General features: G+C 43.9%; 1 protein-coding gene and 1 long non-coding RNA gene across 2 annotated transcripts in view; one reads left to right on the top strand and one right to left on the bottom strand.

Moving 5' to 3' along the window:
* Window positions 1–1,426: 1,426 nt before the first annotated feature.
* LOC115603220 lies at window positions 1,427–12,763 on the bottom strand. Its single transcript, XR_003989831.1, has 2 exons — window positions 12,604–12,763; window positions 1,427–1,585 (listed from the first exon to the last, which is right to left on the bottom strand). It is a non-coding gene; the product is annotated as an uncharacterized LOC115603220 (long non-coding RNA).
* RAP2A (RAP2A, member of RAS oncogene family) overlaps window positions 12,480–22,599 on the top strand; it is a 35,158-nt gene continuing 25,038 nt past the window's right edge. The window contains exon 1 of the mRNA XM_030474957.1: window positions 12,480–13,957. Within this exon, the coding sequence (XP_030330817.1) occupies window positions 13,644–13,957 (314 nt within the window). The 5' untranslated portion in view covers window positions 12,480–13,643. The remainder of the gene's footprint in view (window positions 13,958–22,599) is intronic.

The raw sequence follows: 22,599 nt of genomic DNA, 5'->3' as shown, positions 1-22,599 counted from the left end.
GCCATGGGCAGGGATGCCTCACATTAGAGCAGGTTGCTTAAAGCCCCATCCAACCTGGCCTTGAACACTGCCAGGGATGGGGTGTCCACAGCTTCCCTGGGCAACCCGTGCCAGTGCCTCATCACCCTCACAATAAAGAATTTCTTTCTAATATCTAATATAAATCTACCCTCTCAGTTTAAAGCCACCTCCCCACCTTGTCCTATCACTCTACTCCCTTGTAAGAAGTCCCTCTCCAGATTTCTTGTAGGCCCCTTTAGGTATTGGAAGGCTGCTGGAAGGTCTCCCTGGAGCCAATACTCTATGCCACCTTAGATGAATTCAGTCAATGAATAATTCCCCTCTGCTCCACTCTGGTGAGATCCCACCTGCAGTACTGCATTCAGCTCTGGGGCCCTCAACACAAGAGGGACTTGGACCTGTTGGAGCAAGTCCAGAGGAGGGCCATGAAGATGCTCAGAGGGCTGGAGCATGTCTCCTACGGAGACAGGCTGAGAGAGCTGGGGTTGTTCAGCCTGGAGAAGAGAAGGCTCTAGGGAGACCTTAGAGCACTTTCCAGTACCTAAAGGGGGCTTATTTGAAAGATGGGAACAGACTTTTTAGAAGGACCTGTTATGACAGGACAAGGGTTAATGGTTTTAAATTAAAATAGGGTAGGTTTAGACTAGATATTACAAAGAAATTCTTCATTGTGAGGGTAGTGAGGTGCTGGAACAGGTTGCCCAGAGAAGTTGTGAATGCCTCGTCCCTGGAAGTGTTCAAGGCCAAGTTGGACGGGGCTTGGAGCAACCTGGTCTAGTGGAAGGTGTCCCTGCACGTGGCAGGGGGGTTGGACTAGATGATCTGTAAAGGGTCCCTTCCAACCCAAACCATTCTGTGATTCTATGATTCTATACAGAGAGGTTATAAGGCATATGAAATCGAATTACATCAACTTGTCAGACAACTCCGCACTTTCTCACTTGCAGCCACTCTATTTGCCAGATGTAGAATAGTATTTATATGGATTGCCTAAACAGTGGCAATAGTTTTCTTCTGAGCATCCTTTTCTGTGTGCAGGCAGAACAGAAGTATGCTTTCACCACACAAAATTCAGGCCTTTTGCATTCAGCCCCAGGCTTCCTGTGTGAGCAAAAGGAGACAGAGAGTGAGGCTTTGCCAGAGGGCAACAGCATTCAATCTGTAGGCAGGATTGCCTCTTCTGGAGCCTTTGCAGCGTGGCTGCCTACAGAGATGCCTAGGGTGACGCTCTCCATCAAGCTGGGGCACACAGCAAGGTGCTGTGCATCCCCATTCCTGCCCCCAGAGCATCAGATCCTTCTTGTTCTGGCTTTCACCTGAGCTTCTCTTCTACGCACATACGCACCACAGGAACCCCATGCTGCCTCTCAGCTTCTGTGCCTTTATTTTTATCTGAGGGTGGTTGTTTTTTTAAAGCATCATATTCCTCTTTTCTTCCGTTCATGCTAGAAATGATGTAGGGTTTTTTACCATCATGTGATTTGAGGAGTGCATTTCGGTCTTTGCACCATCGCAGTGCTTTAACGTGTCATTTAGGCCCATCACTTGGAACGAATTGATTTCTCTTGCCAGCAGAGATGGAGCATACTGCCTGAAATGTGAGGAGATGATTTGTAAATGACCTGTTCTGCAGTAATCAAATACCTTTCCCCACTGCTACACATGCACATTAATACAAATCCTTTACTGCTTAGAGAAACTTCAGGGGGAAAATGTCCTCTTCTGACTTATGAGAAGTATCAGCCAGTCCTGTTTTAATCTGTGCACAGAGGCTTTTATCTTCTCCCATTGATTCTGCTGGCCTTCCTTAGGAGACTCTTGGATCCAAATTAAAAGCCATGCAGAGAAGTTCCTTGTGAGCTCACAAAAGCTTGTGTGAGAGTCACTTCCAGTGGGACTGACCAGATGGCCTTGATTTTCATAACTAAAGCAGGAAACCATAAGCATTTAAAGTGTCATTTAATTATGGATTTGCTCTGTGTGGAAGGTAGAGTGGTCTAAACCTTCCTAGAGAGGATCTGACCTTCATGCAGGCAGTGCCTCGCCTGCTCCATCCAACTTTAAGGTCAGGGAGAAGACAGAGAGGACAGGCTGCAACCCAGGCTGACTGCAAACAAACCCCGCTTCAGCAGCAGAAACAGCTCCCTGCTTACAGTTATTCAGCCAGAGACATTTTCCAGTCTCTAACAGTGAATGCTGTTCACATGAAAGGTTTTGATGAGAGCTCGTGGTTATGGTGGAAGCCCAATGGAAAACACAAGGCATAGAACAGTAAGGGGACATCATACAGCGAGGAGCTAGTAGGGATTCCTTTTCAAGTGGAAACCAAGTGCAGCATAATTATTCTCTTATTTGCCTCTCACCTCTGTCTACATCAGATGTTCACTCTAAAAGATGTTTCACTACTTATTGGTAGAAAGGCCTTTTTTTTTGGACCTGGCACTTGGGATTTTTATGTCCTTTCTTGTTTGTTTCCTCTCCCTTTGCTTTAATTTTAGCCATAATGCAGATGATCCTCTGTGATAGAAGGCAAGCCTTCAGCCTTTGGTGCATGCACCAGATAGATAGACACATTCTTCTTCAGGAGTAATTATCAGAGGAACTGCTTTCAAATCTAAGTTTCCTGTGCAATATAATTATTCCTACTTATATAAAGGACTCTGGCAGTGCTACTCAGCAGCACCTCTCTATACAAAGTGAAGGTTGTTTCTTCTTGACACAGCTTTCTTTCTGCTTTTCTCAGAAAATGTCTCCATTAGAATCAAACATTAGTCCATCAAGTGCCTAAAATCAATGATCATTTTATATTCAACTGAATCCTTACTTTAAAAAAAAATAATATCACAATGAAACGTAACTGCCCTATTTTACTTCCCCTTATTGTTACTATTATTATCTCAGGAATACTGCAGAGATACAGCTGCCTTTCTTTTAATTTTCAGCTTCTTTCTAAAACATAGCTGGATGTGGCTTTATGCTCCAGGAGTCCATACACTTGAGCCAATTTGCAATAAAACTGACCAAGAAAACAGCCCTGAAGATGTGGTATTTGTAGAGCTTGGATTTAGTTCACCCAGTGATGGAAACATGTCCCAAGGTGAATTTTATCCAGAAATGCGTGCTGTAGCATCGTGACGTCAGAAGGTCCTGTTAACAGTGCTAATGCCCATTGAACCAGCTGGAGTTTGTGGTGGGGCTCCTCAGCAGCAAAACCTGCAGCAGTTGGGCTTTGCTGGGATTAGAAGCTTATTACTAGAGCTAAAAGGAGTAAACTTGGGCTAGGTTACTTGAGCAAGGTATTCGGATAAATTAGTGTGTGGATTTATGGAGACTGCCCATGTGCTGGAGCTCTGCAGGAGCTGCGGGCAGCTGCTCTGCAGTGAAACGTGCCCTGGCTGTTGGAAATGGAAGCAAGTATCTCACATCTTTTTAAAGGTAATGATTTTTTTCAGGATCCCATGGTGTCTGTCCGTGGCAATCAGCACATGCACAACCAGGTCAACTCTGAACAAGCCATAGAAGGTCTCCTCAGGTGCCTGAGTGAGGAAGAGCAGCTCTGCCCACCAAGCAGATTACTAGATTTACTACAGGAACATCCTACTGCCTCCTGACGGAGCTGAAGGCAATCTGAGGGCCCAGAGGAGAGGACTCAGAGACACAGCTCAGGGATATGTGTCTTCACCCTCAGCAGTCCAGCACATCCCTGCGGCAGAATCCTAACAGCCTCACCAGCTATTCTGTTCCTGCACATGCAAAATAGTATCACTGTTCAAAATAAAACCCAAAGGCCCTCTGAGAAGCTAGTTAAGTATGAAGAAGAATAGTCTGTGGCCTCTGCAGTAAGTCCTGTTGGCTTCTCCTAGTTAGGATTTCTTCTGCCAAATCTCTATTGGATTCCAGCCCTGGCTGCCCTGGAGCCATCTTGTTCTGCCACGTTTCCTTCTTGCAAAACACAGCAGAATTGGATGGAGCACATGCAAAGACAAATGTAGAAATGCCTATTTCTGTCACACTTGGAAAACAGCCTTGTGGGGAATCCAGGGGAGCAGGTGGGTTTTACAGGGCCAGCCGGATCATGAGGGAGAGTCACCTCGGCCTCATAGGGAGCCTGAGGCCATTTTTAAATCACCTGAGAGGCTGATTAGCTGCCATGGGGCATCTACACACCTTGGAGGCGGCTGAGGTGAGACAAGGCTTGCCTGGAACTTGCCTGCCTGTTTCTGCCCTGAGCTTCCCTTGACTATTGAAGGCATCTGCTCACATCTTCAGCTATTCACCCAACTCCAACCGAGCCCCCCAGCAAAAGCTCCTCAGTCCTTCCTGGCATCCCTACACATGCCTTCTCCGCACAGGCGTAAAACACAGGGCTTGGATTGCTGCGTCTTTCCCATGTTAAGAAAAGCCCTATATCCTTTTAGAGCATTTTGCACCTGTTTAGGGGTGAACATTGCATCTGTTTTGATGAAATGAAAATAGCCAGAGGTTTATGATGACAGCAGCCTGCAGCTATGTCTGCTGGTACAGCAAACCTGCTGCACCTTCCGCAGGGAGAAACTGCTCTGTGCTGCGCTGCTGGGGGCATCCCTGGCACCTCATACACCACTGGCTTTGTCTTCTGGATAAAGCTGAGATTGGCACCTTTTCCCAATCCTCAGGTCCCAAGGTTTGGGTTCATCACTGCATCATTTATCTCAGGGGAAAAAGAAAACTATTTAAAAATCCCATTCTTCAAGCATTTACATTGCTAACAGCTTCCCACTTTTGTCCCTGTGTGTCCACCTACCCACACACTGCAGATGAGCACAATTGCACAGGCAGAGCCTGAGGGGACCTACCATTTGATTTCCTTTGTCCTCACATGGATGAAGCACCTGTGTGAGCACAAGGGGAATGCTGCAGCACTGCAAGAGGAGCACCTCACCCAGTTTTAGCCTCTGGAAGACTAAAAGAAGGTCCTCCTTCTTTTCTCCACCTGCTTCCACATCACTCCTCTGGCAAGTGAGCTTGGAGGAACAGTGTTCTTGCCTCTCAGTACTGGAAAGCTCTGCCGCTGCCTCTTTTGATTAAAAGTGTATTCTTCAGCATGGCAGTGAGGAGACAGCTTCCTTCTTCATAAGTTTCCCCATCTGCAAGATGGGAATGGCAGCAGCCAGGGGTTGGGGAGGTTGTGGCAGGGAGAAGCGCAGAGCTGCTGAAGGCTCCTTCTCCCCTCTGCTGCTTCACGTGATGCTGCTTAAATCAAGGAGCGACATGTAAGCGTGGAGCCAGGACCGGATCAAAAGCATTATTTATTTTAACCCAGGCAGGCTGAAAGCTCTGGTGTTTACACGGTGGTCCACAAATCCCAGAAGTCATCTCCTTGGGTCACATAAACCAACACAGCTTTAAGATATTGTGTGTGTCTGTGTTAACTATATTATCATCCTTTTCATCTGGACAGCTACTTAACTTAGAACATTAAAAAATATTATTTCCTGCTCAAACGGGCAAGAATTAACCATTCTCTAAAAAAATCTTGATCGTGACCGGGTTTAAATAAAACTTAGTGGGGTTTGAGGCTATTTACATATACACACAGATACAGAATACACTTACATGTATACACACACTTAGATAACACATGCAAGAACTATCGCTTTTTAAAATACACCAAGCTGGGGTTTTTTTCCTAGCATGCTTTTAATAATTTCAACAACTCAATAATTTCTTCGTTTGTAAGAGTATTTTATGAAAAGCTAGTCAGTAATGAGACAGGTGGTGGCTGATTTGTATGGTTAAGAGCACATTTCAGGACCACAGCAACCAGCAACTTTTGCTGCTTGTATGTTCCTCTGTGTAAACAAAAATACAAGGTTATCTGAGAGAAACATATTTTCTCTATGTATTTTTTCTATATGGTTACACATATAACCACAGCTAACATACACACACACCTCCAAAAGGAGTATAGGCCTGTGGGGAGCAGGGACACACGTTTATTCCCTTCCCTCCCTTCCCAGGCACACACACACACACACACCAGGCTGTATTGCCGTGGTCCAGAAAACGTGCAGTTAGCCCAATACAAACTGCTGTGCAGTGGGAGCAGGTCTATATAAAAGCTCCTGAATCATTCTGGAAAATCTAATATTATTGATTGGTGTGTTCTGAACTGCTCCCCAGTTATTTTGCAACAATCTAGTTACAATTGCATCACCCCTCACTGATGTCCTAAGAGGATATGCAAAGAGAGGCTGGAGCTAACTCTTTGTATTATTTTCCTCAAGCAAATGAGCTATGGTTCTTCTTTAAAGTAGCATATGCATATCTCACTCTTGCTGGATAAGCCTCCCACATAACACAGCTCTGAAAGTTTACTCGAAAGCAACAGTCACAGGTTGCATTCATATACAGCACTGAAAACCTAAATAAGAGTATGAGAGCATCATACACCTCACTAACTCAGTTCCTTTTTGGGTTTCCCTTGCATGAATCTTTTCTCCAGGCTCAGAATGATTACTGAGCTATTTTTTTCTTTATCAAGTCACTGTTGCCAAAACTTCTGATTTTATCACAAATTTATGATATTGGGTCTTTTCAAAGCACCAGCTACTGGGATCAAGAATATGAGACTTCTGACTTCTGTTAAAAAAAACCTAAACAAAATGAAACACCTTTAATGTATGAGGAAGCACTGAAACTAAGCAACAATATCTAAAGACTAAAAGGCAAATCCAGTGATCAGTGAGGGGATGCAAACCCTCTTGATTTTCAAGTCTTTAATGTTTATCTTTGAAGGCCAATGGTTAGCAACTCCTGTGTTTGATAAAGATCATATATAAAACTCATGATTCTGAAGCTTTTAGTTAAAACTTCCTGTTCTGCTAATTAGAGGTTGGGCTCAACAAGCTCTCAGAAGTGGCAACTCCAGAAGAAGACCTTCAGGTAGAAAGAAATAAGTTACTCTACAGGTGAGACCTGCCTCCCCACACCCATATCCCCAGATTACCTATCTGCATCTGTGCATTCACTGAGGGAGGGAGTATGGGCCCATGCTTGAGCTGGGCACATTTGTCCAGCTATTTGTGTATGGAGATGGGGCCAGCACTGGCTGATGAATTGGCTTCTGAGATTTTTGGGGCATCTCACATCCCTCAGGCAGTGGCCAGCCCCATTAAAATTCTTCAGGGATCTCTCAAGGGTCTTTCGCTGTTTGATGTGGATACTCTGCAGAGCAACCAGCTCCACAGCCTAGAACAGATGATCCAAACACCCAGAGGAAATGTGTCCATTTGGACATGCACCAAAATGACCTCCTCATTTTTAGGACACGTACTGAATTGAACTGATCTAAGTTATGATTTGATTACATGAGATGAAGATTAAATGCTGCCCCTTTCAAGAAAATGCATATAGAAGAAATGTGAAAAGTGTCTTAGAAATCTTATTTTAATTTACAGCGTAACTCACAGCAGTTAAGGCATCTTACAAATTAATTCAGTTCTGAATATTTTGCTCAAAATAACCATGTAAAAAGAAAATATAATTGTAACTGTAATATTAAATTTTTATTGAAACCTATGAAATACAAGTCCCTGATGCTTATACTCCTGTTATTAAAAAGAAGGAGTTAAACTTATTTCAAGTCTGACTCAGGGAAAAAAAAAAAAGTGGCTATGTGACTTGTGACAGATATTGCAAGACTTTTGTACCCTAACAAAAACAGACTATCGTTATCTCCACTTTCTACTAAGTCTTGCAACTGAATTGATTTATTTTTGAACATCATGAGGAGAAAGAAAGAGTCAAATGGAATAATATATTAGCTGGGTTTAGCCTATTTTGCTGTGGGTTTTTATTTTATATCCTGAAACTGACTTTCCCTGTTTCAAACCTACCTCTCAACAAGTGATTCCCTTCCTTTGAATGGTTAATTTGCAATGTCAGGAAAGAACATCCATGAGATGATAACAGCAGAAAGCTGTCCTGATTTGCAGAGCTATCAAACTGGCCATCCTCTGAAATAACCCCATGGGACTGAAGCCTTAATGCTCCTTTCTGGTTAGAAAATTAAATTATGACTGAGAGAAGACTTCAGTATGCCTTGTCTTATTGCCTCCATCTCTTTTAAACTGTAAAAAACAAAGGCAGACCCTAGAGACTGGAGTACACAATTGAAAGTGGCAGGTATGGCAATTTAATGAGTATCTATTGGTGGAGCCACAGTAATCGTGTTCACACTTGTTGCCCTCTCTAGTTGTAAGGTAAAACGCATTAATTGAATCTCGTTCTGCTGGAATGTAATCTAGTTTGTTTTCCTTCACAACACAAAACAGTCTCTTGGGAAGAGACAGGTGGGGGTTTAAACTGTTTTAAGCTGAGGATGGCGTTAACTGTTCCTCTTTCATGGTTGAGTCCCTGACAGGTAGCAATTATAAAACAATTTGCATTTCTAGTCTGGATTCGCTTTCTACAAATTCAGGGAGCTGAAATGACCCAGCACAGGTGTCAGCGGGAGAAAGGCGGTGTAGTGCTGGGCAGGGTAGGGAAGCTATGACAGCAAGCAGGGTCTGCTTATACCCCTATGGAGTCACAGGAAGTGCAAGAGACCATTTCAGATTTTGGCTCTCTGACTCTACACATGTTTAAATGAATGCTATAAGCAATTTAACCTGAGGAGAAAAAAGCTGCCCACACAACATTTCTGATCAGCTGATTTAAGATCTCCCCGCTCAGCATACTTGGCTGCTGGAAATCCAAGCACTAAAGTCTCAATTTTGCCAAGAATTTCCTACCACTTACCACAGCTTTGTGAATTTCTTCCCAAAAACAGGTACCAGAACTAAAGCACAGCAATGGTGACCACTGTCTCACTTGCTACACACAGTGGATCAGCTGAGATCCAGCGCCATGCACTCTACTGTGCTAAGCACACCTCTTATACCTTGCTGCCACTGGTCGGGCTCTTGGGCTATCAAAGCTGCTACCCAACCGCTGCCAAACAGGATACAGGAGGTCCAACTTCCTTTCCCTTTGCAAGTGCACTCAGCTGATTCTTGCCCTCCTCTAAAAAGCTGCCATCTTCATGAACAAAGATGTCAAACCCCTACAAATTTGCAGTCAGTAAAATAAAAAAAGGACAATATTTTCAATGGGATGAAAGGGAAATTAACAGTGTAATCATCTGAAAATGCTAAGGATAACGTAAGAAAAGTCAGCCACCTTTCACTCCAGTTAGTTGTATCCTGAATTTGATAACAGCTTTATGGACAGTTCTAATAAGATAATTAATTTAGCACATAATATTAAAGACTAAACATAATCTTTAACACTTCCTACACTTCCTAAAATACTGTAATGACACATGCTTAGGAGCAATCCATGTGCTGAAAGAATGGCACTGACAGCCCAAATGTAAAAAAATGATAGTAAGCAAGGACAGGAAATCACTGTTGTTCTACTAACATGCACTTAAAAAACCTCTTGACCATGGAAATCAAATATACACTAGAACAGTTCATAGACAGACTCTATTTCACACGTTCTTTTGTGCTTCAGTGTCAGAAGACCATCTTCAGCTCTCAGGGGGAGTGCGCTATGGATTTATGGATTTCCCATTTTTCATATTACTCCAGTTTACACCTTGCCACTGACACTGTTACTACTGAAGAATTAGCAAACCCTGGCTTTGGAATGAAAATAGGTATTAGAGACCCTGTTCCTCTTTCATACCCTAACGTGTAGTCAGAGGCTACAGTACCTAGCAAAAAACTTATGAAACAGTATGTTGGTTTCTGCATAAAATAAAAATTCAATATCTATTGAGAAACTTCACCATAAAAGCGTGGTTAGCTGCAGGCTGCTGAAATTTGAAATACAGTAGTTTGATATAAGACATAAAAAAGACTTGAGAAGTGAGCAATTAAACTGAAGTTTCTGAAACCTAGGCAGCCTGCAGAACCCAGCTGTATAGCACAGAGGGACCGGATGACTTCTGAATCTCCTTTCAGAAGCTGCAAAGGAAGTTGTGCTGGGAAAGCTTGCTGTAGGCTGAGATATTTGCCTGGTAAGCCTTGCCCAGCTCAATCTTTTGTGGCAGGAAGTTTCCCTTCCATGAAATTTACTTCTTCCTCTCCTCCCCCCGGCCCCATCTCTCCCCTCTCCTTTCGTAAAGGATAGCAAAAGTATAAGCAATGTGCATAAAAGACAGACTGGCAGCACCTAAACGGCCCCATGTTCTCCACCTCATTATAAAAAACTCCACGTAACCGATACTGTATTTGGTTTTAGGGCTGAGCCTCCTGCAATTATTAGCTAAATTTTCAATGCTGTTGTTCTCCCCAGGTGAATCATAATCAACCAAGGGTGAAAGCTAGAAAAACGGGGCAATGGGAAGGTGTTCAGCGTCACAGCAAAGTATCTGAGATCCTTGGGAACAGTCATCCATTCAAGGCACCCAGCACCTCCCCCAGTTGCCCATCCTGCCTTTTCTTTTCCATCCTCCATGCTCCTTCCATACTGTCCCTCTATATTTTGGGTTTGTACATGTTTCTTTAGTCCCTGCACACATCACCCCACTATTCTTATTAAGAGAAAAACCACTTTCCTGCCCATCAAACTCAGTAATCTATGAGACTGAACATCTGATGTAAATCTTTCCAGCATGAACACTTCTGTTACCTCTTTCTGAACTGTTGCCTTCTCACTCTAATCATCATCCTCATCACAAATCAGCAGTTCTCTTTCTGAGGAGTATTGAACATCAGGAGATTGTTCCAGTCCTGGGATGAGTAATAAGGGAGGCCCAAATCTCCTCACTTCAACACAGATCACAAATCTATTTTGTATAGATCACCTTCCTGTTCTGAAGCGCAATACAATTTGAAGCCTGTTAGACATGTTCATCTTTCACTGGTCTTAATCGAAGGCAAAACCCTTAGTCCTCTGAGACAGCTCTTAGTTTTCTATCTAGATTATAATCAGTTTAGACCCATGCTCTTCTATCAATATTGTTCATTATCTCAAATGCTTACTCACCTGAGCTTAACTCTACCCTACCTTACTGGCTACTCACAACCCTCCTTCACATCTGCTTTTCCTAGGCTAATTAGACAAATATTCCCAGTGTACTCTTGTAGATAAGCTTAGTTCTTTTCCAGTAACCATCCTGGGTGTATTTCTGTACAAGTTGCTCTTTCCTGGACATGGTTTATTGGAACTGGACACAGTAATGTCTCACTAGTCACCCAGAAGCTTGACTGCATGCACACCACAGTCACATTTGTTTTTTCCCAACTGCATTGAACTGGCAGCTTCTTTTCAGCATTGACTAATGAAGCCAGGTATTTTCCCATTACTCTGCTGGAGGGTTCCTGGATTTATACTACAAATACTTATTAATCCATAGTATCTTATGTTTTGTCCTATTACATGTTCTTGTAGGCTCATTTCTATTACTCAGAGGTGTCAAGTCTCCTACAGAAATGAGATTGTTCATTGAAATCATTGCTCATTTCTTACTAGACTGACCAGGCTCTGCAACGTTTACAAATGGATGCTGACAGTCCTGTAAAAAAAATAAAAAAAAAAAAAAAATGTTTGTCTTTGGTATTGAATATATTTAGAGAGATGTGTGGGGTTCTCATTTTGGTTCGGTGGCTTTGGACTACATGGGCATTGCAAGAGGCCAGGGTATAATATTCTCTTTTCTAGACAGACCAATGCTATGGGCACCAAAAACACACAGAGGAAAAACCAAACAGAACACCCAAGCAAAACAGTAGCAAGCTTAAAACATTGCACGTGGCAAGCATTTCACCAAAAGACTTGGACAGAGAACAAATGTGCTCCAACAAGCCAGAAATACATTTGCCACTCAAAAACTCCCAGTGAGCTCTGGAAACATGAAAACAAGTCAACAAGGAAGCAGAACGGAACTGGGCTTGCCTGGAAAGTATGCTGACACCTTAGGCGTTACTTAAGACGAAGATGTGACAATGCAAAGGGAAGAACAGCAGAATGGGAATAATAAGCAGCCCCAGGAGCGAGCTCCTTTTCTGACAGCTTTAGGAGAGTAACTGGACAGCAAACTAATGGCTCTGACTGAAACTTAAGCCTCTAATGGAAAGAAAATCTTTTCTCCTTACATCACATCATTCCAACCAGCGATGTTCGAGAAAAAAGGATTAAGTATAGTCTTATAGTAGACAGAGGAGCATACAAATGTGCATCTTCCTAGAGCAGTACCGGTTCCCATGAGAAACTGTTAATGTCATCTCATCAGTCATCTTCATTTTTGTTACTGTTTAGATGGAGTACTTTTCCCAGACTGTACCACCATCTTTCCTGGCCCTCTATTCTATCAGAGGGGGATGAGGGGGTAGCACTCATTAGTAACAAGCACCTAGCGACATCCCAAGCTAGCCCAGACCCGCATCATGATCGCAGTGCACTCAAAGGACGCGCTCACAGGATCGGTGCATTGAATTTTATGAATCCCAGTTACTATTGTACACAAGAGCGGGATTAACACGGTGGCGGCCTCGGGCCCTCGGCAGACACCTCCAGCCTCCGCAGAACTGCCAGGTTTAAACCAGCAAGCACTTACCACACCAGAGCTCCCTCCCCCAGGGCACCGGGAAGCGGAACCGGGGAGCCTGCACGGGATTTCCCCTCGGGCAGCTCGGCAAGGCCTCTCCCTCCTCCCGCCCACCTACCGGGACAGGGGGCAGCGCCGCCGCCTCGCCTCGCCTCGCCTCGCCTCGCCTCGCCTCGCCTCGCCTCGCCTCGCCTCGCCTCGCCTCGCCTCACCCAACCGCCCCGCGCCCCGCGCTCTACCCCAGTGCTACGCCGGCTCCCCCTCGGGCCGCAGCCCGCTCCGATACCCAGCGCCGAGCCGGCCGCGGCCGCCCCTACACCAAGCCCCAGCGCCGCGGGACCCTGACACCCACTTCCGGCCGCGGGGCCGCCGAGCGCCCGCCCAGCCCCGCTCGCCCCCAGCCCGCGCTCCCATTGGCTCATCCCGCCCGCCGCGTGACCGCTGCGCGGCCGCTGGTTGGCCCTCCGGGAAGCGCGTGTGGCGCAGCTGGCCCGAGGAGCCGCCTGTGGGGCGGGGGCGGGCCGTTGTCTCCACGGCGACAGCGCCGGGCGAGAGGCGGGGCCGCTGCAGCCCGACGAATCCGCTGCTGCCGTCGGCGTCACGTGAGACGGCCTCCGTCCGCCGGTTGGCAGGCGGGCTCCATCCTCCCCCCCTCCCGGCGGGGGAGGTGCCACGTGACGAGGAGCCGCCCGCCCGCCTCCCCGCTCTTTCTTCCTCCCCGGCGCCCCTCCGCGCGCCGGCCGGTTGGTTGTTGCCGTGGCGACAGGGGCAGGAGGGGGCGTGGCCCGCACCCCACCTCAGCCGCGCCGCAGCCCGTGAGCGCGGCCCCGCCGCCGGCAGCACCGCCCAGCAGCCGCCGCGGCCGGCAGCATCCGCCGGGCGGGCGCGGAGCGAGCGGAGCGGGGGTGGTCTGCGGCGGCGGCGGCGGCGGCGGCAGCGGGCAGGGCGGGGCGGCCCATGGCGGGGGGGTGAGGAGGGGCCGTCGGCAGGTGCGGGTCGGACGGGCGGGCTGTCCGTCCGCGCTGGCGGCGGTGGCGGCGGGAGGATGCGCGAGTACAAGGTGGTGGTGCTGGGCTCGGGCGGGGTGGGGAAGTCGGCGCTCACGGTGCAGTTCGTGACCGGCACCTTCATCGAGAAGTACGACCCCACCATCGAGGACTTCTACCGCAAGGAGATAGAGGTGGACGCCTCCCCCTCCGTCCTGGAGATCCTGGACACGGCCGGCACCGAGCAGTTCGCCTCCATGCGGGACCTCTACATCAAGAACGGGCAGGGCTTCATCCTCGTCTACAGCCTGGTCAACCAGCAGAGCTTCCAGGACATCCGACCCATGCGCGACCAGATCATCCGCGTCAAGAGGTGACTTGCCCGCCGGCCGCTCGCTCCTCCGCCGGCCGCGCCCGACGCCCACCTGCGGCCCGGCCCGCCGGGGCCTGCGGGCCGCCCGTCCCCCTCTCCGTCCCCTCCTCTCCCGCGCCGGGCCGCCCCGCAGGGCCCGGATCTCCGGCCCGGGGGCTGCCCACGCCCTGCCCGCCGCCCGCTCAGGTGCCTGCCCCGCGGCTTCCTTCCCTCGCCTCCCTCCTTCCCTGGAGGCGCCCCTGGGCGGCGGGACTCCCGTCGGTGCCTCTCCCGCAGCGCCGGGCTCCCCCGGGCTGCGTTCCGCAGGGGTGGCGGAGCGGGGGCAGGGGGTTCCGACGGTTTCCGCCGCTCGCCCTCCTTCCCTCAGCCTCCCTCCCCTCCCGTCCCCGTTTGCGTTTGCGACGCGGTAAGTTTGGGGTGCTCCTGCGTGAAATATGGCAGACAGGCTGAGCACAGGCGGGCAGGCGGCAGTCTGTGCCATGGCTGTAACCTGCGGCGGAAAAGCAGTTCCCCCAGTATTGCATCGGGTCTGTCCTCGACTGTACTTTCTTAGTGGACGTGCCGTAGCTGATTTGCAAGGGAAGCACCTGGGTGTTTTTGCGCGGCACACGTCTCCAAATGCAGGTAGAGATTTGCCTTTTCAGATACCTTTATAGGTATCTCTGTGAACTTCCCACTCCTCTTAAAAGTGCAGAACGCAAGACTCTTAGTAAAGACATGATGGCTGTGAGCGTTAGGCCTTATATATATATGCTGGTGTTTTTCTTAAATTTCCCACGGTCGCGTTGCCAGCCGCTCTGTCACGAGTGGTGAAACACCGGTGCATACTGCCAGTTTGTTTTTATAACCACTTCGTTGTTTAGATATGCGTCAATCAGTTAGATGTCAGCAGCTGAAATGCAGCCAGTCATGCTAAAATAAGGGTAGATGCACCATTTGAAATCATAGCAACCGTTTGAACCATAGCCTGGATGAGAAAATGCCGCTGGCCACATCATCGCAGACAGAGATCTGTTATTGCCTGTGGAGAGAGGTTGTAATTATGTCGCAGAACTGGTTATAGCTTTGGCTTGGACATCTGAAAGGGGAACCCTTGTAAATAACTAAGTTGGACCACAGCTGTTGGATTTGCATCTTAATGTAGAGCGGAGCATAAAAGGTGATAATGGCTAATCATATGGTTGGGGATGGTCTGTTTGCAGAAACTATCATTCCAGACCCAAGGCCTAGGGAAGATGTATTTTGAAACTGGGGAGTCGGGGAAAGGGGAGGAGGGCGAGTCGGGGAAAGGGGAGGGAGGAGACAAAGTGATGATATTTTTAGAGACTTGCAACTTTTTCGTAGTAGGTGTTTCTTAATGCGTGTCCTAACTTTTTCACTGGGGATTTCTTAAGCCCGATGTAATGAAGTTATTTTGGATTTATAGTGGAATTGAATTTATTGAATTTATTGTGGAAAATGCGTTTTCCATATTATCCTCATGATCTTTATTATTCACACATACCTTATAGAAGAACTTTTTTTTTTTTTTCCTCTAGGTAGTTAGGGTAGACTTTAATCATTAATAAATGCTTTTGGTTTTCCTGTATTTAATCAGTGATATAAATTAATTTACTTTCTGAATGCTTAGCTGTGGCTTTTACAGCTTGCGTTTTGCCTTGCAATGGAACATCTGCATTCAGACCCCAGCTGACAAGCTGTAAATAGGTGAAGCAGAATAGAAAGCAACTTGTACTTCCATAGTTACATTGGCTCAGCACTGCTGACAGTGGGTCTAAATGCTGCTCTTAATTTCTTCTGTCATCTCTTTTACTGCAAGGCTTCAACTTTTGGCTTTTGGTTAGGTACTTCAGTGAAATTTAGGATTGAAACATTGCTTATCTGTCTCACAATGCAGAGTAATCTAAAAGCAGCTGAAATCTTGAAAATGTTAGCAATTCCTGAGTTGCAATTGAAAGGGATATGCTGTTGACTTGAGATATTAAAAAGATGTGGTTTCAGCAAATGTACTGGATTTTTCCTTCTCAGCTCACCTCGTCTTATATTTGTGGGTTATTTTGTTGTTGTTACATTTTGGAACTTGACTTAAGTTTGCAGGTGGTGTAAGACTTAATATGCTGCTGACTTAAGCTTGCATCCTTTTTACCAGTTAAGCTGGAAGAATGCATATTTACAGATATGTATCTGTGCAAAGACTTCTAAATTATAATTTATAGTTACACAAATGCATTTAATCCATGCTGAGAGAAAAAATAATCATAGTCCTGTTTACTTAGGGGTTTTGGATGAGATGTGCCTGAAAATAACAACTGCATGGTTGTATTGATACAAAACCATGATCTAAAAATCTCTGAACTTTCATTGTACTGGAAAACCAATTGGCTAGGTCTGTAACTGGCAGGTATGTCTGCATTTTACACGTTGTCCTTGCTTTTTTTTTTTTTTTTCCTTGATGAATAAATCCCTGTGTTATTACATAATTAGAGAGTAACTTTAATTACTCTCCCATGAAGTAGGAAAGACAGGTGAATTTCCCTCTTCAGGTTAAGGGACGCATACTGGAGTCTTCTGCTTCCCTGGTCTAACCACCACATACCAGGCCCAGACTAAGCTAAAGGAATCCTTCACTCCACCTGGTGAAGTCGAGTTACTTTACAGGAATGAATGACATGTTCATGAATGAAAGGGAGGAAACAAGTGGGCCTTACTTAACTCTGAAGCTTAGTGGTTAGAGGAGACTGAGGTCACTCTTGCCAGTATATTTCTGTTCTCATTAAATGGCTGTTTAATATTAAAAAAATGCATAAATAGTCTTAGAAACAGGACTGAAATCCAGGTCTCCCAGTTTACAGAGAAGGCTCCTATGGCAAAACTATATAGTCAATCTTCCTTGTAGTATGGGAGACTTGCATCCCTTTCAGTCATGGTGCACAGCTTTATCAAGAGTGGAGGATGCCTCTGTAGCTTTTAAACAGGTAATTAAAGTTCTTTCCTGGGAAGTGGTTTAAATGTAAACAATATTCTTATTTTTAAAGTAAATAGAATATTTTTGTCTAGATCTTTCTAAGAATGAGTCCAGGTGCTCTTCCTGCAGTAAGGGAGACCAGTCAGTTCTGAGCAGATGGGTACACACCCAGCAGCTCTGCCTAGACACAGGCTGAGGAGGAGGAAAAGGTTTCATAAGTGCTCACTGTACTCCGGGACAGTTTCCCACTGCGCAGAATGCTGCCGGCATTGGATGAAGGATCACAGTGGTGCAAAATCGCAGCTGCTGTGCCTCCTCCTCCAGATGCTGTGTCTTACAATAGTTTCTACCCAAGAAGTGACTTGGCTATAGATTGTGTTGTACAAAGCAATCTCTTCTGCAATCAGCCTTTCTTGCAGTGCTTGCAACTAGCCCTGCTTATCTGAAACTTGTGCTTTAGTATCAGTATGTGGGGGCCAGGAAACTGATGAAAGGGGATGTGGCTGTGGTGAGTGAAGCTGTGGATGCTTTGTTTTGCTGGATAAGGAGTGTAATCAGAAAGTAGAAGGGCAGAGGGATGGTGTCCTGATGTAGGGTAGTGAGTTGTGCAAAATGAGGCCGAAGGTGTAGGACTGATCTCTGGGTTTAGGAACCTGAGTGTCTCCGCGCTTGTTTGAAGGTGTTACCACTGATGATGGTAGCTAAGTAAGTGATCACTAAAAAATTGACTGCTTATCTGAAATGCAGTGTTCCAGCCCCCATGGTCTTAGGGTTTCAGGCACCTGGCACCAGTTTCTGGATCCTACTTGTGCCAAATATGTCCATTAAGCCTTGTTTCTTCTGGTTCTTGCAAATACTGGGGGTTTGAGCTGTTGGGAAGATGGAGTGTACGTAAGCATAATATTTTTTTATGTGGTAGCTTTGAAGAGTACTCCTTCTCTTCTGTGTAAAAGAAGGATAAAGAGAATCAACTGCTGCTTTACTGCCTCCTGGTGAGATGTTACACAAAAGATGTTACCTGTGCATTTGTAGGTGCTGCAACTCTGAGACCTTCTTTCCCTCCAAAATGGATTTGCGAGCTTGGCAGCCAAGAGCAGTCTGTTTATGCTGCGGACAGAACTCGCTGTAGTTGCAGAATGAGCTGTTTCCTGGAGAAACTTTTTACTTGTGAGGGCAAGGCTAAACTGAGCAGGCCCACGCCAGGGAAGATCTGCAGAGGAGGAACAAGAGAAACTGTCAAAGGAAACAGATTGGAACTGGTACACCCCAGTTAGGTATCAAGGTTTGGAAATAAGTAGGGAATACGTAAGCAAAGCAGTGCAATTTTTTTGTTTTGTTTTGTTTTTTTTTTTTTTTGGTGGAAAAAAGGAGTTAGGTAACTTCTAACACTTTTGTATTTGTCTTTCATATGATTAGAAAGTTTTCTGAAGAGACTCTGCTGATATTCACCATATATTGAATTTTAATTTTGGATATGACTTTGCCAATGTTTTTCTTCCATGAAGGTATGTTTAAACCTTGTTAGATATGTATTCTAGGTGCTTATGAAGCCTTCAATAATGTAATTTCTCATTCTGTCCTCCAGACTTTAATATACGTATTTTTAGTAGAACCCCATGAAACAGAAGAAATTATTTCTATTTGAACAGCAAACTAAAACACAAAATAAAAAAAAAAACCTCAAAGTTTTTGGAGTTTGTTGCTTGCAATAGTTTCTCTAGATGTCTGACCAGTGCTTTAAAGACAGGAATGTTGTATTTGTGTTTTGGAGACTCTTAATAGATTCTGCATAAGGCATTTCTCAAAAATACTGTTTTATTTCCAACAGTGGGAAAAAAAGACAAAAAAAAACAAAAAACCAAAAAAGCCCTTTTATTAAGCTATTGCTCTTTTTCTAGAAGGCAAAGACCAGAACATTTATTAATTTAGACTGGCTGAAAATGCAGACTAAATGATACAGGTATATTGCTAAGAAATACCACAGAAATGTGGTTCTGAGTTGAGAATGTTCTTCATGGTGGCATTTGTCATGAGGGTGAGAGTCTGCCTCCCAGTCTAGGGATTCTGTGTGGTAATTTAAAACATACAAGAGATGTAATTATTGAAATGTACTAATTGTGAAATCAGCATCTTCAGTCAGTGATAATTGACATATTTAGTGACTTAATGGTGATTAAGTCTGAAAAACTATACTTGAAATTACAAATTGCTCAAATGTGTAGTTTGAAAATGTTGCTTTCCAAGTACTATGGAAACTAAGTATGGTTTTTTTTCGAAGATCAGAAGTCCTCTTTAATCATGGTTGAATTTAGAAGATTTCTGGAATTCCCTGTATTTCTTATCTTTATTTTCAGAAAAAACTCTTCTAATTTTTCTAACTTTCTTGAGAATTCTTCATAAACAGTGCTATAACACACTCAACCGCAAACATAGCTCCAGCCTTCTAGGAGGAAATACCTAAGCGTTTGGTAGAAAAGAAACTTGGAAAATCCTATTCCTTCTGAAATACTGTATGTAAAGCTTGACAAATGTCTAAGGACTTTCATAGATACTGGCTGTGTAGAGATGGTAGAAATGAGAACAAACTGAAATCCTGAAGTCTTTCTCAGCAAGAGTTTTTTCTTGCAATAATCTCAATGTAGTGGGCTGATTAGAGTACTCATCTTCATATGAAAAAGGCAGAGCAGGTAATAAGCATGGTCCCCATTCTCCATAGGATGTCTGGCCAAGCTACCAGCCGCTCTTGTGCACCTATCAATGATATTTAGCACTTTATTGGAAGAACAGATTAATATATTTTAAATCCCATCAAACACTTGTACATATTTCTGAGAAACTATAGGAACCTGGATAGAATTCTAAGTATCTGTAGAGATATAAAGAAGTGGTAAACACAAGTAGTCAGTCGTATCAAATTGGCCCTCTATGTAACATCAGAACCTTCAGCTGTATGGCCATCTCTTATGTTTTATTGGGGAATTGATACATAGACTGTCCCCTAGAAAGTGTCTTTAGTAGAAAGAGTACAAGTTTACAGATACAGAACATTACTGTAAAATTTATTTAGTTTTAAACTCAGATTTTTAGTTTTTCTCTGTGTTCTTGTGCTTTTAAAATAACTTTCCAGCACTTCTTTCTGGCTCTATAGAGTTTAGATCCTTTTCTTTTGCAAATCGACCTTTGTTTTAATTTGAAATTAATGAACTAATTCTGTCAGACAAAATTATAGGTTTCTTGATTCAACTGGGGAATTCATACATACTCTAAAATATATCTCTGACAACGTGCAATTTTAGGCTATAAAGGATTATTTTAAAGTTGCTTGGTTTAGTCTTAAACTTGGATATTTCAGGGTGCTCATGCATCTTTGAAACACACTACCTTTAATGTTTTCCTGTAGAAGCTTTTGAATTAAATTCCATACTTGCAGAGTTCTCGTGACTCTCTTGACTCTTGCGCACGCGCGCACACACACACGCTTTCTTGATAATCTGAAATATTCATGTTGCTTTGAATTACTTCTGTGGAAACCGTGATAATTTGAGACAATGCTTATAACCATGTGAGGTTTTGGCTGCTCCCTCTGCCCTCCACCCCTCACCCCCAGACAATTGCACAGGTATTATTTTCCAAGATTTATTTTTTTCTTTGTAAGGTAAAGTGACATGATAGTTTCCTTATGTGTGCACTGAAAATAAATCTTTTTATCCCCTCCTGCTTTTAGGTATTGTTTGGACTTTTATTGAAAAAGTCAGGTAGGCAAGCTCCTTCTGTATGCATGTTTAGGTTAGATTGTGCTAGTTTAGAGTAGAGCACGTCTATATCTTTTTATGATGCCTGTACCACTTAGCATGATCTCTTTTAAGGTCTCAATTGCTGCTGTAGCTCACATTGTTGTAGTGGTGTGTGAATAAATATGGATAGCTACAATTATGAAGTAGTAGAACGATGTGTGGCAAGACTTCTTAAATTCAGTTTGGGTTCTGCAGTGTTGCTTGGTCGCGTCTGTGTTGTAAAAATGCTATTTAATGTGTTAAAGACCAGATATATAACAGTGACTTTAATGGCTTTCATAGTGTAGTACAATAATACAGCATTAATGCTTGGGGTTGAATGTTTTCTATCTTGCTCTTCATTAAGCTGTTTTGACACAGATTTTTGCAATGACTAGTTGGAAAATTTTATCAAAAAAAAAAAAAAATCATTGCTCATTAGAATTTCTGTTTTGCCTTTGAATTTTTGTTTCGCCTAGAGGACAATAATTCTTTAAATACTGATTTTTATAGCCAACACAGTTGGCAGTAACTTTCATCTCAAAATAACCATGATTCTCTACTCTTCAGTTGGATAGTATATGGTTAGAAACAAATTTTGTCGTTTGGCCACACATAAAACCTTCTGGGTGACAGTATGTTTAGTTAAAACTCTTATGTTAGCAGGTATACTTTTTGGGCTGAAATTTCAAAAATACACATTCTTTGGCGTTTGGAAGTTTTTAGATGAAAATTTGAAATGTCTGAGTGGGTGGCTCTCCCAAAAATCATTAAATGTAGTTTTCCCCTTAATAATTCAGTGTCAGGTTTTTATTTCTTGCACCTAAGAATAAACCTGGGGTTACTGATTAGTTCCATTTCTGAAATAATTGCAAGTGTTGCTCAAACATAATTTTTTTTTCTTTTTCTTCTTTTTCCTCCTTGTAAATTGTGTAGGTGGTATGTGATGATAACATTTTGAGAGAGAATAGGGAAGCAATTGGGACTGCAGTGCTAAATTATCCTGGCGCATAGTGACTTGTACAAAGATTTACAATTTATGTGATTGTTAAGGTAACAAGAACTAGGGCTATCTACTTCTTCATGTTCTGTTATTCATTAGCTTCCTGCTGGTCTGTATTTGTTTGGTGTTTTTGGGTTTGCTGTTTTCTTTTTGTTTTCCAGAGGTTTCCAATACACAGCTAGGATTCAGTTTTTGCTGCACTAAGGCAAACAGGATATTCTAGGTACAATGATGAGTGCAACTCAAACACTTTCTTTGTTAATGGATTGCATTTTAACAGCTGTGTTGTCTTAAATCCTAGTCTAGACAAGAGAATTAAAGGTGTGATGTGGGCACATTATCCTTTCTCAACATTAATGTCCTAGGGCTTGCTCAATTATTTGGTGTTGTACCCTTTAAAAATGCTATGGTGACAACATTTTAATTCTTGTCTTAATTGGGCTTGGACTAGGTGAAAGATCAGGTGAAGGACAAAGGATTAAGTGTTTTTAGAGTTGATTAGCTTGGTTTGAAATGTTGCTTGTGTCATGTAGATGGAGCTTTAACAACGTTGAAAATATTGTTAACTTCTGCAAAAAGTCAGAAGTTTTAAATATTAAACATTTTAAATATTAGAATGTAACAGTTTAGGGTACTGGTCTGGGGTAAAATAAAATATAACTCTTACTTTATAGAATGGTTTGGTGATCTATTATTTATTGTTCTGGTTAACAGGTAGCCACCTTAGCTAAAAGATTAGTGGTGTTTGAGATTCCCATGTGAGTATCAACTCAAGTACAATTTAATTTGAGCTGTAAATGAATTGGATAAGGGTGCTGAACTTAAGTGCTCTGAATGTTGTGAAGAAGAGCTTTGGTCCTGGATTTCTGATTAATTGCGAAAAAAGACGCTTTCAAGAAAT

This window comes from Strigops habroptila, chromosome 2 (assembly GCF_004027225.2).
Source record: "Strigops habroptila isolate Jane chromosome 2, bStrHab1.2.pri, whole genome shotgun sequence".
In the NCBI taxonomy this organism is placed as follows: Eukaryota; Metazoa; Chordata; class Aves; order Psittaciformes; family Psittacidae; genus Strigops; species Strigops habroptila.
This window is presented reverse-complemented; position numbering and strand designations above follow the sequence as displayed.